General features: G+C 45.8%; 1 protein-coding gene across 13 annotated transcripts in view; it reads right to left on the reverse strand.

Moving 5' to 3' along the window:
• The window catches only part of NCAM1 (neural cell adhesion molecule 1), a 78,908-nt gene that overhangs the window by 34,031 nt on the left and 30,011 nt on the right, over nt 1-14,866 (reverse strand). For all 13 annotated transcript variants that reach the window (XM_042882325.1, XM_042882322.1, XM_042882321.1 and 10 more), the window contains exons 2-8: nt 8,664-8,738; nt 6,871-7,089; nt 6,162-6,305; nt 5,184-5,321; nt 4,594-4,711; nt 4,067-4,236; nt 3,798-3,940 (exon numbers count right to left, since the gene is read on the reverse strand). In XM_042882325.1, coding sequence (XP_042738259.1) covers nt 3,798-3,940; nt 4,067-4,236; nt 4,594-4,711; nt 5,184-5,321; nt 6,162-6,305; nt 6,871-7,089; nt 8,664-8,738 — 1,007 coding nt within the window. The remainder of the gene's footprint in view (nt 1-3,797; nt 3,941-4,066; nt 4,237-4,593; nt 4,712-5,183; nt 5,322-6,161; nt 6,306-6,870; nt 7,090-8,663; nt 8,739-14,866) is intronic.

The following is a 14,866-nucleotide window of genomic DNA, read 5'->3' on the forward strand; positions in this document are numbered from 1 at the left end:
GGTTGCTTTCAGGTATCAGCACCACGCTACGTCTGTGCGCATGCAGGCTCCGAGCTGTGTATCTCGTGTGTGGGGTGACTGCAATTTCCATTTCCCAACAGAACCTGCATTTAGACTTGCATTCAAAATTCAATATCCTCAAAATTGATCTAACAATACCTAAACCCTTTCTCTGCCTCTATTCTTAAATACTGAGTGACTATTTCCCTTGTCACATCTCATCCTTTCTGGAAACACAGCTAGGTATCCAAGGGAAATAATCCTGATAACCAGGGTCACTTAATTGAAAGATAAGCTATTGAGCTGGTTGCCACCTGGACACACCGACTGCCATTAACCCCTGTGGGTTCATGTGCTCATGCATTTGTATGGGTTTACATGCACACTGTGTGAGGAGCGGGAGCCCTCGAGCTGCAGAGCAACAGTCTGAGCCCCACCTCCAGTTCATCACACCCAGCTCACCAGGCTTAGGGCTACGTGCACCCAGTCCTTGCTGGGCTTGGGACAATTAAGCAAACAGGCATCAGTCAAACATGCACAAACCTTATCAAGAAACATACACTGCCATTCAGAGACAGACAGCAACACTGTGGACCGTATTCACTCTGGTTCACAACGACCAAAGTCACAGAGTTCCCTTTTTCCCTATGAATTTCAAACGTGTTTTTTTTTCTCTTCTAGTGTCTATTTCAATCACAACTTGATCCATTTCAATTCAGGAGTCAAAAATCACCTGCTAATATCACAGTCACAACAGCATTTTTGAGGCACAAGCACTGCTGGCATGTGGATATAACAGAATACACAACAGTGATTTACAGTTACAGACATGGAGATGAAAGTTAAGGAAATGAGGAGAAAAAGCACAGTATTGTTTCCACAGTGCTTGCAGTGAAAACTATGAGACTTCAGTATTAACAAATGGTACAGACAGTTCTATGAAGTCTTTGGCAAAAGCAGGCTATTTACTTCTGATTAGAGGCCTGAGGTGGGCTCTCCAATGGAAAAAACAAAGCTCACCAACACACATGTGGGCTGGGGATCTGCCCCGAAACTCCATATCTCATAATTTCTATGTATCTATATCCTCTTGTGCACAAGTTCCTTGAAAACCGAACAGGCAATCATCATCAGGATTCAGCATCATTCCCTTTTCATATACCAGTCACTACCAGAACCAGTCAGGACCTCACTGATGTCCATGCAAGTCTCCTCTCAATTCTCTCCAATGCGGTTCTATAGCACCAGCACAGAGGTGTAAAAAGAACAGACGTGCCGTTACCCTGTGGTGTGCAGCACGTGTCAGGCTCCAGGAAGATGAAGGAGGGAAGAAGCCAGTTCCCACATTCCCCCAGTTTGCTGCTTCTTTGTACTGGGGCTGGTGGGTGTGGGGAGAAGGCAGAACCAGAGTCTCCATCCCGAAGAGTTTTTATCTTAACCCTTCCTCACCAAGGCCAAGAGACATACAAGCTCCAATCTGTACAATTCTCCTAGAGGAGAATCAAGAAACTCACACATCTTCCCTTCCATTTGGGAAGGACGAGTTGCTATTGTGAAAACAGTAATGTGATGCAGGTACTGACAGCTGGCACGGCAGGCCAGGGAGGCTCACCCCACAGGTACAGCTGCTGCCACGGAAATCTTAGAACTTAGGAACACCAACGTACTACAGATCCAAACTATGCACATGGACACCTCTTTTACAAGGGGAGGAAATGTAATGGAGGTGATGAGGAATATGGCATACTGGCTTAATCAGCATTACATCTGGTAACAAAAAAAAACCCCACATTCTTCCTCCCCACAATGGCACAGCAATAATTAGTTGAGGAAAGATAAAATGACTTTAAATGGCTTGACTTTATGTTAATGACCTCCTATGGCTTATAGCTCTTGCTATCTTTTGCAGTAGGGATAAACAAGAATTTCAGACAGGGATAAAGCTTTTCCTAAGTAATGCATTTCTACATTCACAACCAAAGAGCATCACGAAGGCTGTACACAGCATGGAATGTCCAACAGAGCTATTTTGTCCTGAGAATTTTCTGGAAGTCTGTACCATTTACCCACAGAATGGGAAAAAGTTTAAAGAAGAAAACAACAATAACAAAAAAAAAAAAAAAAAAAAAAAAAAGAGAGAGAGAGAGGGAAGAAAATCCTGCCTAGAAAATGAATGTTGTATGACAGCAAATCTTTGCCCTAAAGGTTTGAATCCATACATGAACAACACGGTGGTACCTCAAACCTTTGATTTTCTCCCCATCCACTAAGATATTACCAGAACACGTAACGTCATTCTTTAACACTGATCACTGATTTAACTGCATTAAAAAGGATATACAATATATGAGTCTCAAAAATGGTTAGCAGTTTTGCCACTGAGGTCTTGTTAGCTTAATGAGGCTTGGCAGACAGGACTCCCTGCAAACAGGCGCTCCTACAGACTTCTACTCCATTGAGCCTTATTTCAGGTCTCATATTCTTCTCCCTGACAAAGCTCTTCTCCCTGGCTGTGATCCAAACCCCAGTGCTGGAAGCAAAGGAGGCATTTAACTCCTCCCATCACCCTTCTAGACTGAGAAAAGACCACAAATAGCCTTGTCTTATTGAAACAGGTCCCCCAGTCATGCTGTGCTAAGAGACCAAGCCAAGGGCTTTCAAAGGCAACAGGAATCTCTCCTGAAATGCTCCCTAATCTACACAAACTCCTGAATACAGAAGACACTAACATTTCTCTGCAGAGGGCACCCTGATTGAAAAAGTTCCACGTTAACACAGTGAAGAGCTGACATCACAGGGGCAATACAAAAAACTCGTTTAGGAGGCAGTGGAGCAGAATGTGGATGACTAAGAGTGGTTATCTCTAAATGACTGACAGCCGTTGCCTCTGAGACTTCCAGGCAATCAGCTGCTACCTTCATACCAAGTCAGACCCCCTGATATTCCCATGTGAGCTGAGCCTTGAAGCATCCTGTCATTGTAAGACCGTTAATAAGCACTAACTCCCTACTCTAACTCGTGTCTAAGCTTTCTTCAGCTCTACTATGCCTCCTAGTCAACTTCTTACGTAACTATTATGTAATATCCAGAATAACAAAGTGCATTCTAATCTTCTCTGGTAAAAGGGAATTATGGCCAATAATAACGAAATAAATGAAACAGCACCCTTCTAAAAGAGAAAAACTGCTAATTATTTTTGCCTTTTAAGAACAAAATGGTTTTGATGTGATCCACAAAACAAGTGAACATAAAGGCAGCCAGGCTTTCGTGCTTCAAGTACGTGTAGAGTTAGCACACAATAAAGAAGAGCAAGAATGAATTAACAGGTTCATTTTGGTCCACTGCATTTTTGAAAGAATATCCCACACCTTTTCACCTGCCACCCTCCCCAGAGAAATCATCTTCATGATGACAGCATGGACAACACTGGAATCAGGGTGCTCATTCCCATGTCCCAGCTTGGAAACCCTTTCAGAAGTCCTGTATCTCTATGCCCACCACAAAACTCCTCCAAGAAGGGTCCAGGGCTTCATGCTTTGTAAATCAATTCAGCTTAGACCAATACAAGCAGGAATTAAAGAGCATAGTCTCAATTGTTACAAACTGTGATTGCTCTTTGTATAAAGGACACCCATGGGATTACTTCAGCTACAGAGCTGGCCTCCAGCAGTTACTCTGTGCAGGACTGCAAGCATTCTCACTATGGAGGGGGGAAGCACCTTGATCTCCATGTGCCTGCTGCCATCATGCAGCACTGACCCCTGCCCAAAAGACCAGAGTCTTGGGAGTGGTGGTACCTTCTCTTCATTGCTGATGTTCCGGGTGGAGGTCTTCCACGTGATGGAAGGGATTGGGTCCCCAGATGCCTCACAGGTCAGTGTGATCTGATCCTCTAGCTCCATCGCTGTTTTATTCTCCACGTACGTGATTTTGGGTTTTGCTGGAAAGAAAAATAAAAACAACCTTCATTCAGTTGCTGCTCAGAATGAAACCCGCCTGTAAACAGCAACATCTGAAACAAGCAACATGAGGGGAAAAGAGGGTTTCTGAACAGGCAAAAGCTCACCAAAGACTTTGAGATGAATGGTGGCATCCTGCTCGCCAGCCTTGTTCTCAGCAATGCAGATGTACTCTGCTTCATCACTCTTATCCACCTTCTTGATGATCAGCTCAGACCCATCGTAGTTAAAACCATATTTGTCTTCATTGTCCTCCTGCTCTATCGGCTCTCCATCCCTGCAGGGCACAAAGCACACTGGCTGTGATGGGGAGGAGAAGCAGTCAAATGCTGCTTGTGAGGTTTTATGTTAATGTGAACTGCGTTACTACACTGAAACTCAGTGTCAGAGGTATCTCCACGTCTTCCCAACAGTGGGAAGGAAGAGCTGCTGTGTGGTGCTTCACTGCCTATCAACATTAACTCACAACCAAAACTAACTGCAATTCCCTGCTAGGAGGTCATTCCTTCTCTTGGGAGAAAAATGGATTCATGTCATTGCGGTTAAAAGGTTTCCCCTCCTGCCTGGTTTTCCAGGGCCTTATTGAAAACATCCATGCTCACAAAGAATCAGGACACTGCATACAACATCTTACTTTGTCCACGTCATGGTTGGCTCAGGAAAGCCATCAGCATCACATGCTAAGGTGACAGACTGGCTGAGGTTGGCAGTGGCGTTCATAGTGCTCTGCCTGGCACGCACAGAAGGAGGTACTAGAAGAGAAGGAAACCACACTGAAGTTAGAAAGGGGAGACAGAAGATGTGAGCAAGAATGAGGCCTGGAAGTCTAACTAAATCTCAGCAATATAGACAGATGTCGCTAGCGATTCAAACCCTTTCAGCTGCCACATGCAGGTTTCAACAGTCAGGCTTGATGTATGAGCTCTCCAAAGCAAGTGGTGTGAGGATGGAGAGATGCACAGAAAATCTGTGCTGTCAACAAAACCACTTGTAAGCCTCAACACCTCACGAAGTTGTTAGGCACTTAAACTTACTCTGGATTTGATCATTTCCAGTACACATTTGGTAGCCATGGATGCTTTTATTTGACACAGCAGAGAAAGATTAGTAAGCTGATAGACAGTAACCTGTGTGTGTGAATGTGGATAACATTTCCACCGGCAGTCTGGGGCGCAGACGGTGCAGCCCTTTGTCACTTATTGCTCTCAACTCTATGCCACTCACCATTTACAATGACCTGAATGTCTTTGAAGTTGATCTCCCCACGAGCCAGGATGCGGCCCTCACAGCGGTACGTCCCCTCATCTGTTTTCTTGATTCCCCGGATCTGCAGGTAGTTGTTGGACAGCACTATAAACCGAACTAGAAGAGAGAAAAGGAAGGTTCATCCAAAGATTCCTGGGAAAGCTCACTGCACGGAACAGGTTCTTCACCTCCCCTCAACCTTCCTGAGTTGGAGGGAAGGCTGAATGCAATGAAACTTCCTTTCGCATCACGTTAAAATGGAGATGCTGCAATCAGATCTGACATTACCAACAAAGAAATGAGACAGAGGTAGCAGACAAACTGCTCTGTGTTTTATACTCAAAGTACAGTGATAAATAAAGATACGCAAACATTGCATTCAATTAATATCAAACAAGAATCATGTTAAACCTTGCCCCTCTTGCTGAGTGAGGGAAGAGTTTGAGTCTTACTACAGTTCCCTTGTGCCTGTAAGAAGCTGATGTTGGAAAGAGAGCTGAGGTACCAGTGCTCAACTGCAGGCAGGCACTGGACTCCTCACTGCCAGTGAAATGCCACTCTGGGAAAGAAGGTCTGTAGCATTTTGAATGAAAGGGAAACACTTGCTAGGAGCTCTCAGTAGTTTCCTTAGAAATACTGTAAAGCAGAGCATCACAACATACAGCTTTTCTGTCCTGATGGTTTTGTTTTTGTTTTTTAAGTCCAAAAAATGTATTTTTATTGCAGCATCAAAGCCTGATGGTCATCTCCGTGGGAACATTATATTCCTACCATTCCCAAATCAAAGCACCTGGAATAACGATGTTCACATCCTAAGCCCTTGGGTAACATCCAAATGGTTTCCCTTTCTTCCTTGCGACTGTACAAGGGGTACAGGAGAACAAGACAGCATGAGCCTGCTGGAAGATGGATATTTGACCCCTAAATGGACAAGCACCAGTACATCTTGCATCTTACCATCTTTTTTCAGGATGACATCCCTGCCTTTGTGTTTCCAGATGATGGTAGGAGGCAGCGAGCTGACCACATCACACACAATCACAGCATCATCCCCTTCCTTGAATTCCTGAGGAGTGGGGGCATTCTTGAACATGAGCTTTTCTGAAAGCAATGGAAGGAATAAGTTGCTGCAGCTTTTTCAGCACATATCAAGCTGTGTTCCCAACTCAACCCAAATCCAGCTTGAAAAAAAGCAATGAAACCCCAGAGGGCTTGTTCTGTGGAAACCTGCATGTCCCAGAGAGGAGGATACAGCTGCACTTGACTCAACACACTGCACTGCAACATCAGAACCCCATTTAACTTGGGAGCAACAGCCCAGCTCTCACAGTGTGTTTGTCACCCACGGAAGCTGCCATCTACACTTCCTCCTCCTACACATTTATGATGCACTAGAATCTTCTCCTTCTGCCTTTTGCTCTCTTATCCTTCAGAAGAATTTAAGCAATAGACAAGCTGGTAAACACCTGACAAGCAAAGGTCTCAACATTCACATCCTCCTCAAAACCAAGAAAGGAGGAGAATCTTAACGCTCCCTTCTGAACCTCATTTCTCCCCTTCAGCAATAACGGCCTTTGGTAGGAAGGTAAGGTGTCTCCCCCTGCCTAATTTTGCCTCATATACGTCCAGGGATACCCAGAAAGTAGCCCTGGAGTTGTTCTCTTACGGAAAATTTTCACATTGACGGTGGCTTCAGAGTCTCCCTCCTCCACGCTGCTGACAACACATTTATAGATGCCAGCATCATCAATGTTGGCATTGTAGATGGTGAGGGTGGAGGAGAAGTCGTCGTTTCGCACCACTGAGATGTGCTGCTGGTTGGGCGTCAGCTTCTCACCATTAGGGGAAAACCAGGAAATGTCTTTGTATTTGGCTTCCCCTGCCACTGCAGAGAATAAAAGAAAACAAAGCAGATGAAGTGAGTTCCCAACTAACAAGCACAAAGGAAACTGAATACAACCAGTAGGGAATTGAATACAACCAGTACACAGAATACAGTATACAGTATACGGAATACAACCAGCACTTTGTGGAAAAACCAACCCAAGGGAAGAAGAGCTTCTGGTACCTGAGAAGCAGAGAAAATTCTCTCACAGCGCTGTGAATGGTCAGCTGCTATTGTGCAAAAGTTACATTAGGCTGTTTCTTGAAATCTAAAGCGGAACAATTTCGTTTCACTTCATTTCAGAATGGCCTTCCATGCATCCTGGGATTTTATGTCCCAGCTCCTCCACTGTGTCAGCCCCACGTTGGGCAGCTTGAGAGCAAAAGAACAAACCATGTCTTCCTGCTCCAGTTCTGCCATATTGTTGGTAGATATGTGCATTTGCTGCTTTATGTATCAAAATTGTGATGTTGCTGTAGCAGCAGCTCTGGTGTTCATCAGGTTAAACCTTCTACTGCATTCAGTGTAAGCAATTATTGTCACTAATTGGTTGCAGGCTGCCCCTCTCTTGCAGCTCATCCCTCTGCACTCCCCCACGTGGCTTCGTTATTTGGGACAGGTTCCTATTACTGCATTCCAGTATTCCCCTATTACTGGGGCTTTAACTGATCTCAGACTTTTCTGAAGGTATGCATCATCACAACAGCACTTATTCAGAGTATGCTTTTGCTTTTGAAGCTCTGGCATCAACTAATTCCCTTGCAGTGAAGCATCCCTGGATCAGACAACCTCACTGTTGCTCCTGTTGGTATGCTCTTGAGGAACTGATGGCATTTTGCTCCCAGAGCTCACTGATCACCTGTTAGCTATATGTCATGCCCCAGGATGCTATCATGTTGGGGTGCTGACACAGCAGCTCCTCCCATCAGAAACCAGGCCAGCTGCTTTGAACAGGACAAGTACTAATTTGAAAAACATCACCAAATTGAAAAAAGGACTTTGGGGCACAGGGAATGTGCCAGCACTGCAGCTCACGGTGCCGTAAGGGAGCTGCACAAACACTAACTTTTGTCACAGAAAAAGAAGATTTTCAGCGGCATTAAAATCCTTAGTTGCTGCGGTGGTGACTCTCAAGTGACCTGGTGCTCCCATCGCTGCTCTTAGCAATGGGCTAGACATATAATTTGGAAAAAAATTAACAACCAAAAATCAAGCTTAATTCTAAACTCAAAAGACCAAAGAGCTGTGGAACGATGCAAATTGTTGTGGCTATTGCTCCAGCACAGAGGCAACACTTCATTTGCTGTTTTGTTTCTTTTTGCATTTTAAAAGCTGTTTCCTGGAGCTGCTTTCTGCTGCCAGCTCTCAAGGGAGTGTTTTTAGTCTTCCCAGCAAACACCACACGTTGCCTTTTATACTTCAGTCTTACCAAATCTGAGGGCATATGAGAAAGAAAGCAAGAAACCTTACAGCCTGACTAAGCAGCAGAGCTTTTATCTCAGACCTAACATGCAGATCGGCCTTCCCAGCAAACCCAGACGTGCAGACACCCCATGCCAAAAGCCAGCACTCACCTTGACATAAGAAGAACTTGGATTCTCCAACGCTGATCTCTCCCTGACTGGGAACAATATCCACTTGTAGAGAGGCTGCAAAGAAAGGAGCACACAGAAGGGGTTTAGACAACAGCAGCTGTCTTCAGCAAAGAAGCTTGGCCAGGATTCCAACTCATCTGATAGAAGAGCATTGGGTGGAGCACATTTGGCACTTTATCAGTATGTATCTGAGCAGATAGTGCCACAGACCCCTGGGAAACCTGCAAACATTCAGAGTCACTTCCAGCTCAACATAAAGCCACATCAAACGATACAGAAAGCGCCGATTTCCCTTCAAATCCCTGCCCACAGTACAACACTGGGAGCAGTGATGGCACACAGCCTTTAAGCACACCCTGAACACTGACTGGAACTGGCTCACAAACCTGTTCTGGCACCACTGTACAGCCATTCTCTTTGCTCTGGAGTTGACTTCTTGCTCCGATACCACATTCTTACAAGCCCAACCATCAGTCATGGTTGGGAGTCACTGGCATACTCTGGGTTCTCTGCAGCATTTTCCAGGCAGAATCCCAAGTCCAAACAGCCAGTGAACCCCAGATGGATATCTACAGCAGCCAGAGCATGCCTGCATTAAGAAAGAAATCTCCAAAACACTGACAACAACCACTGACAACTGATCCTTTCTGCCTTTACAGGAGTGGCTGAGGCTTGCTTCCAACTTAATCCAGGCACACTTCCCCTTACTTTGTCCTACTGAAAAGCAGTAGCAATATTTTGGTCTCTTCTGCTGTCTTCTCACAGGAGATCATCAACTCTTGGCTTATAGGCTAGGGCTGTGTTTTTGTTTGTGGCAGCAGAAATAATTCCACTGCATGGAAAGATGGCCTCAAGTTGCACTGAGGGAGGTTCAGGCTGAATGTTAGGAAAGAGTGGCTGGGCATTGGAATGGGCTGCCCATGGAGGCCATGGTGTCACCGTCCCTAGAGTGCCCAAGAAACATTTAGACCAGGTACTAAGGGACATGGTTTAGTCGGGGAAATAGTGGTGATAGGCAGACAGTTGGACTGGGTGATCTCAGAGGTGTTTTCCAACCTTGCTGAGTCTATGATTAACACTTCTGGGTGAAGCATCTATTACCTGTTTGCTTGTAACCTGGACTCAACAAAAGATGCTGCACTTCTATGCTCCCTGCAACTGACTGCAGCCCCATCCCTAAAGAATCACTTAAAAATAATCCAAGTTAGATAATAATTCCAGAAAGAAATGAAAATAATTCTTAGGCCTTTGAGATCTCCCTTAGGACATCTTTATTTAACTCATATGTTTTGTCTGAGGGCAGGCTCTCTCTCCCTGCTGTTTTCAATGAAGCGCACGTTGCCCTTTCAGCTCTTGCATTCAGCCTGTTTTATTGCTGGCTAATCTAATTCCTCTCAACCATACTACTTCAGTATAATTCACTCCCAGACAGAGCTGCAAATACAAAGAACCAAATATAATAAAAGGCTAAAGGTTTATTAGGTTCACCGCAACAAGGACTAAATGGCCTCCTTTTGTAGGTATACTTCTTGTTCATTTCTTGTTCCCTAAATCCTTTCAGCTTACAACATGCTTCAGGTGGAACAGCTTTAGCACAGGGTTGGAACAGATGATCTCCACAAGTTCCCTTCCAACTTCAACATTCTGTACATGAGCACAAGAAAAACCAAGGTTGCTACATGTATTAAAACAATCCTGCTCCAATACATTGAGGATAGGAAATCGACAATCACTTCCAAGTAAGTTAAAAAGCCAAGATGAAAGCTACCCAAACTTCTGGCCTGTGCTGCGTATCCTGCATGACTGTTTCTTCTCTGGTTTGAATTATACTAGTGCTAAGCAAATGAAAAAGGAAAGCAGAGAGCTGTGGGTGCCCCATCCCTGCAGGCACTCCAGGCCAGGTGGGATGGGGCCCTGGGCAGCCCAAGCTGGTGGGGGGCAGCCCTGCCCATGGCCAGGGGTGGCACTGGGTGGGCTTTGAGCTGCCCTCCGACCTGAGCTGTTCTGTGGTTCTATGGTAGCTCCCCATTTTCCTGTTCATATACAATCATACATTCGACAGAAAATGTAATCAATTTCTGGATTTCCTTCCGCCAGGTCCCGACGCTGCAGCATTGCTGTGGCCTAACAAGTCCAGCTCAAGTGTGAATTTCAAGAGGCCTGAACGAGTAGTTTTTATTTCTAGACTGCAGCCATTAATTGAGCTATTCCTCTCTCCCATGCAGCCAGAGCACATCTTGGCAACTTCACTGCAAGTGCTTTGTCTGTTGTGCCGGCTGTTTCCCCCATCAGGCCACAGAGGCATTCCTCTAGCTGCCAAACACACCTGGCTTTTCAAAGAACACACTCTGCTCCAGAAAGAGCAGCTACGTGCCAGGGGCAACGCTCCTTGCAGTGCTCAGGAAACAAGCATGAACGGATTCTGGATTGGGACAGCAAGTGCAGAGCTGTACACAGAGCAAAGGACTCCCGATAAACAAACAAGAAAAGATGCAGGATTTTCTGGTGAAGCATCTGAACAGGGGAGCAGTGAGGCAGCTGACATTCCACCAGCTGTGTCTCTGGTTCTGGGACAGGCTCACACTGCTTGATGAACTGTGTCTATTTTAGGATGCCCTCCCTGCTTTCATCTCCTCTCTAGCATACATTCACTCCTTTCACAGGACAGGCTTTAAAACAAGCAGAAAAGGCCAACCCCCAAATACTCATGGTAAGAGAGGAAGTGCTGACACGTGAATCCCTGCCCCTCGCACTTGATCTACCTCTCCCCAGGAAGGCTGCATAACACTGGTGTCACTGAGCAAACTGCTGCTGTCAGAAGCACTGATTTCTCTTCTAAACATGTCAGTGTCTCATCGATGGCTGCTATTAAACAGTGACAACGCGACTACAAAGCCAGTGGTAGGCAGTGCCCCAGTACTAAGCAGGCTGGAAAACAGGGCAGAACAGCAGCACTGCTGGGCTGACCGTTTTGCTCTGCTGATTCAGTCTCTCCTGTACAGAGGGTGAATTACTCAGCAGAGAGCTGTTTCCCGATTCCTTCTGCCCTGCAGGGACACTCCATGCAGCTCCCTTGCCCTGCAGACCCCCAGTAACACCACTAAGCACACAGGAACCCAGCGGAGTGCGTCCAGGAGCCCTCGAGTCAGGGAGACTGAAAAATCTTCTGGAAATCAGGCATTACCTGAGCAGAACGTTCCTCTGAATTCAGCTCATCTACAGCCTTTATTTTGCACCAGGGAGAATTCAACTCTAATTGTTCTACTGATAAAGGCAGGTTGAAGCAATTTGTTGACCTCATAACCTGGATAAATGAGTTCATCCTAACAACGAACTATGCCTTAAATTACACCAACAATTGTTCCCTACCTGCTACTTTGTTGCTTAGTATATGATCAGGCTAATAAACTCAGCACCGACATGGATCATAATCACTAATTATTATTTTTGCTCTGCAGTTCAGAGGAACAGAGACTGTTTTTCCCCACTCTTCATTTAACAGACACCGTAAGCCCATTTGTATTCCACTTCAAACTTCCAGCAATAAGGGCCTTTTTAGCATTGCATAATAACTGCGTTAAAAAGGCTCTTCATAATTGCACAATAGCACTTTTTATAGGTCTGCCCTCCCCCATATCTCTTATCTGGTTACAAAGTCCCCCAGCTCCCAAACAACTCTGAATAACTCCCCTTTGATTTGAAAAACTGTTAATGTAACTTCACATTCATCTGTGGTTAAATACAACTAGTTTTGCATTTAAACAAAGAAATGAGCCCAAATTAAGCCACGATTTCAATGCAAGGCAGGGAAGTCTCCCTGCTGGCTATGACTAAGGCTAGCACGGCAGGCTGCACCTGCTAAGTGACTGCCATGAGCAGCAGAGGTGCGTGTGCTCACTGCTGGGAATTGGTTCTGCATCCCTCTGGCTTCACAGGCAGTGCTCCACTTTACCTGCAGGAAGGCTGATGCCCACACTGCTGCCTTTCTGAATCAGAGCACACAATGACACTGAACCTTTCATCACATGGACCCAAGTCATAAATCTGAGAGCCAGACGGATTGCTTTTGTGACAGCAAGCACAGAATGAAGCGTTGCCTCTGCTATATCCTTGCCAAGAATCCTGCTTCTATCAGTCCAGATGAGGAATTATTGGGATCAACTAGATCTAAGCAGCTTTCAGCATCTTCAACCTTGATGGAACAATTCCCCAAAAGCTCAGGATTCTCATCTGCCTTTCTGCAGTGGCTCCAGTAATAGCTCGAGAGAGAAAACTGATGGAGCACTTTATGGTTAGCAAGAAAGAACTACTGTGACCTCAGCAAGCACAGTGCCTGCAGCAGGCAGAGAGGAGATGCAGACAAGAAAGACAGAGAGCTGTTGGAGAGGGTCCAGAGGAGCCACAGGGGATCAGGGGCTGCAGCACCTCCCCTATGAAGACAGGCTGAGGGAGCTGGGCTTGTTCAGCCTGGAGAAAAGAAGGCTGCAGGGTGACCTCAGTGCAGCTTGCAGCACCTAAAGGGAGCCTACAGAGGGGAGGGGAATCAACTCTTTGAAAGGGTTGATAACTGCAGGACAAGGGGAAATAGTTTTAAGTTGAGGGAGGATTGAGGTTGGATGTCAGGGGAAAGTTCTTTGCTCTGAGAGCAGTGAGGTGCTGGAACAGCTGCCCAGAGAGGCTGTGGATGCCCCGTCCGTCCCTGGAGGCGTTCAAGGCCAGGTTGGATGGGGCCCTGCGCAGCCTGGTCTGGTGTTAAATGCGGAGGTTGGTGGCCCTGCGTGCGGCAGGGGGTTGGAGCTTCATGATCCTTGAGGTCCCTTCCAACCCTGGCCATTCTGTGATTCTATGAACTTGAGGTTCACTTCTTGCAAACTGTACCTTTCATTTGGCACACTTCCAAAGCTCATGTAAAATTCCAGAAATAAACAGAAGTGACTGGAAAACAGCAGACACCAAAAGCAAAGCACACAGTGCTAAGGAGAGAATGTGTAAAGGCCTGAAATCCAGCAGATTACAGAGAACCATTGCAGATGACTCAAGATGCAACGCACAACAAAGGCCCAACAGGACAAAGCGCTGCCTCCTGCGCAGGGCCATTGTGCCACGAGGGCAGGCGAGCAGGGAGAGCAGGGATGGAGCCCAGCTGCTCTGCACATCCCATCCCATCCCATCCCACCGTTGCCATGACAACCGTGAGCTGCCACCAACCAGAGGAGGGGGCTGCGGTACCATTGGGGAATAGGAAGATTGGCAGAGGGAGTGGATGCGTAACCACAACAACACAAAGACGGAGTTGAAGATTTCCTCTAAGCTGAACTCAGGTCAAAATTACTTCACACGGCTTCTCAGAGATATCAATGGTTTTTACATGGAACTGTTTTATGCCTCTTCTGATGGCGTTCTTGATAAAACACGTTTTACTGCTCTGGATCATAAAACTAACAGCCCTATTTGCCACAGCAAATATTTTCGGTTACCGGAGGCAGAGTAAGGCACGATGTTTTACGGATCCATCAAACCAGGGTATGGACAACTTTAATTAAAAACTAAGCTACCATCCTCTGCTAAATAGATACGTATGTGGATGACAGTGCAGTGTAGGTATATTGAGAAAAGGGAAAAAGTGGATTTGAAAAGCTCATGATGGGGGTGTGATCTTGCAGCAGCTGTTCCATCCCAGTAGCTGTGTGCACACTCACTGTCACAGGGCAGCACTCAGCACTACAGCAGCAACATCCATTCACTGATGACAGCATGGAAGAGAAGCTGTACATACAGCATTTCTAACCCACAGGTCATGTATTTATAACCTGAGAATCTTTTCTTTGAAAGAAAATTTCATTGTTGAAGGCAGAGAAAGAATCACGATTTATCAAGTTTCTGTTTACAAAGAGCTGAAAACTGGACTTTCACTGGGTGAGCAGTGTCCCTGCCCAGGGCAGAGCATGGTTTGTAAGGTCCCTCCAACCCAAGCCACCCCACAACTCTGGGATTCAATTCAGCCTACAATTTTACCATAAAATCTGCTGGTTTTTGCCAAGATTCCAAAGGCAGTATGCTTTTGCAAAGATTAAGACCCAATTTCTCCTCTCCTGGAGAAATAACATTGAATGTCACCTTCTACAGAGAAACTGCTGTTGAAACGCACCTTACAATAATATTAATTAGAAAACAGCCCATCA

Source organism: Lagopus leucura, unplaced genomic scaffold (genome assembly GCF_019238085.1).
Source record: "Lagopus leucura isolate 7727_CA_CO unplaced genomic scaffold, USGS_WTPT01 Super-Scaffold_100034, whole genome shotgun sequence".
NCBI lineage: Eukaryota > Metazoa > Chordata > Aves > Galliformes > Phasianidae > Lagopus > Lagopus leucura.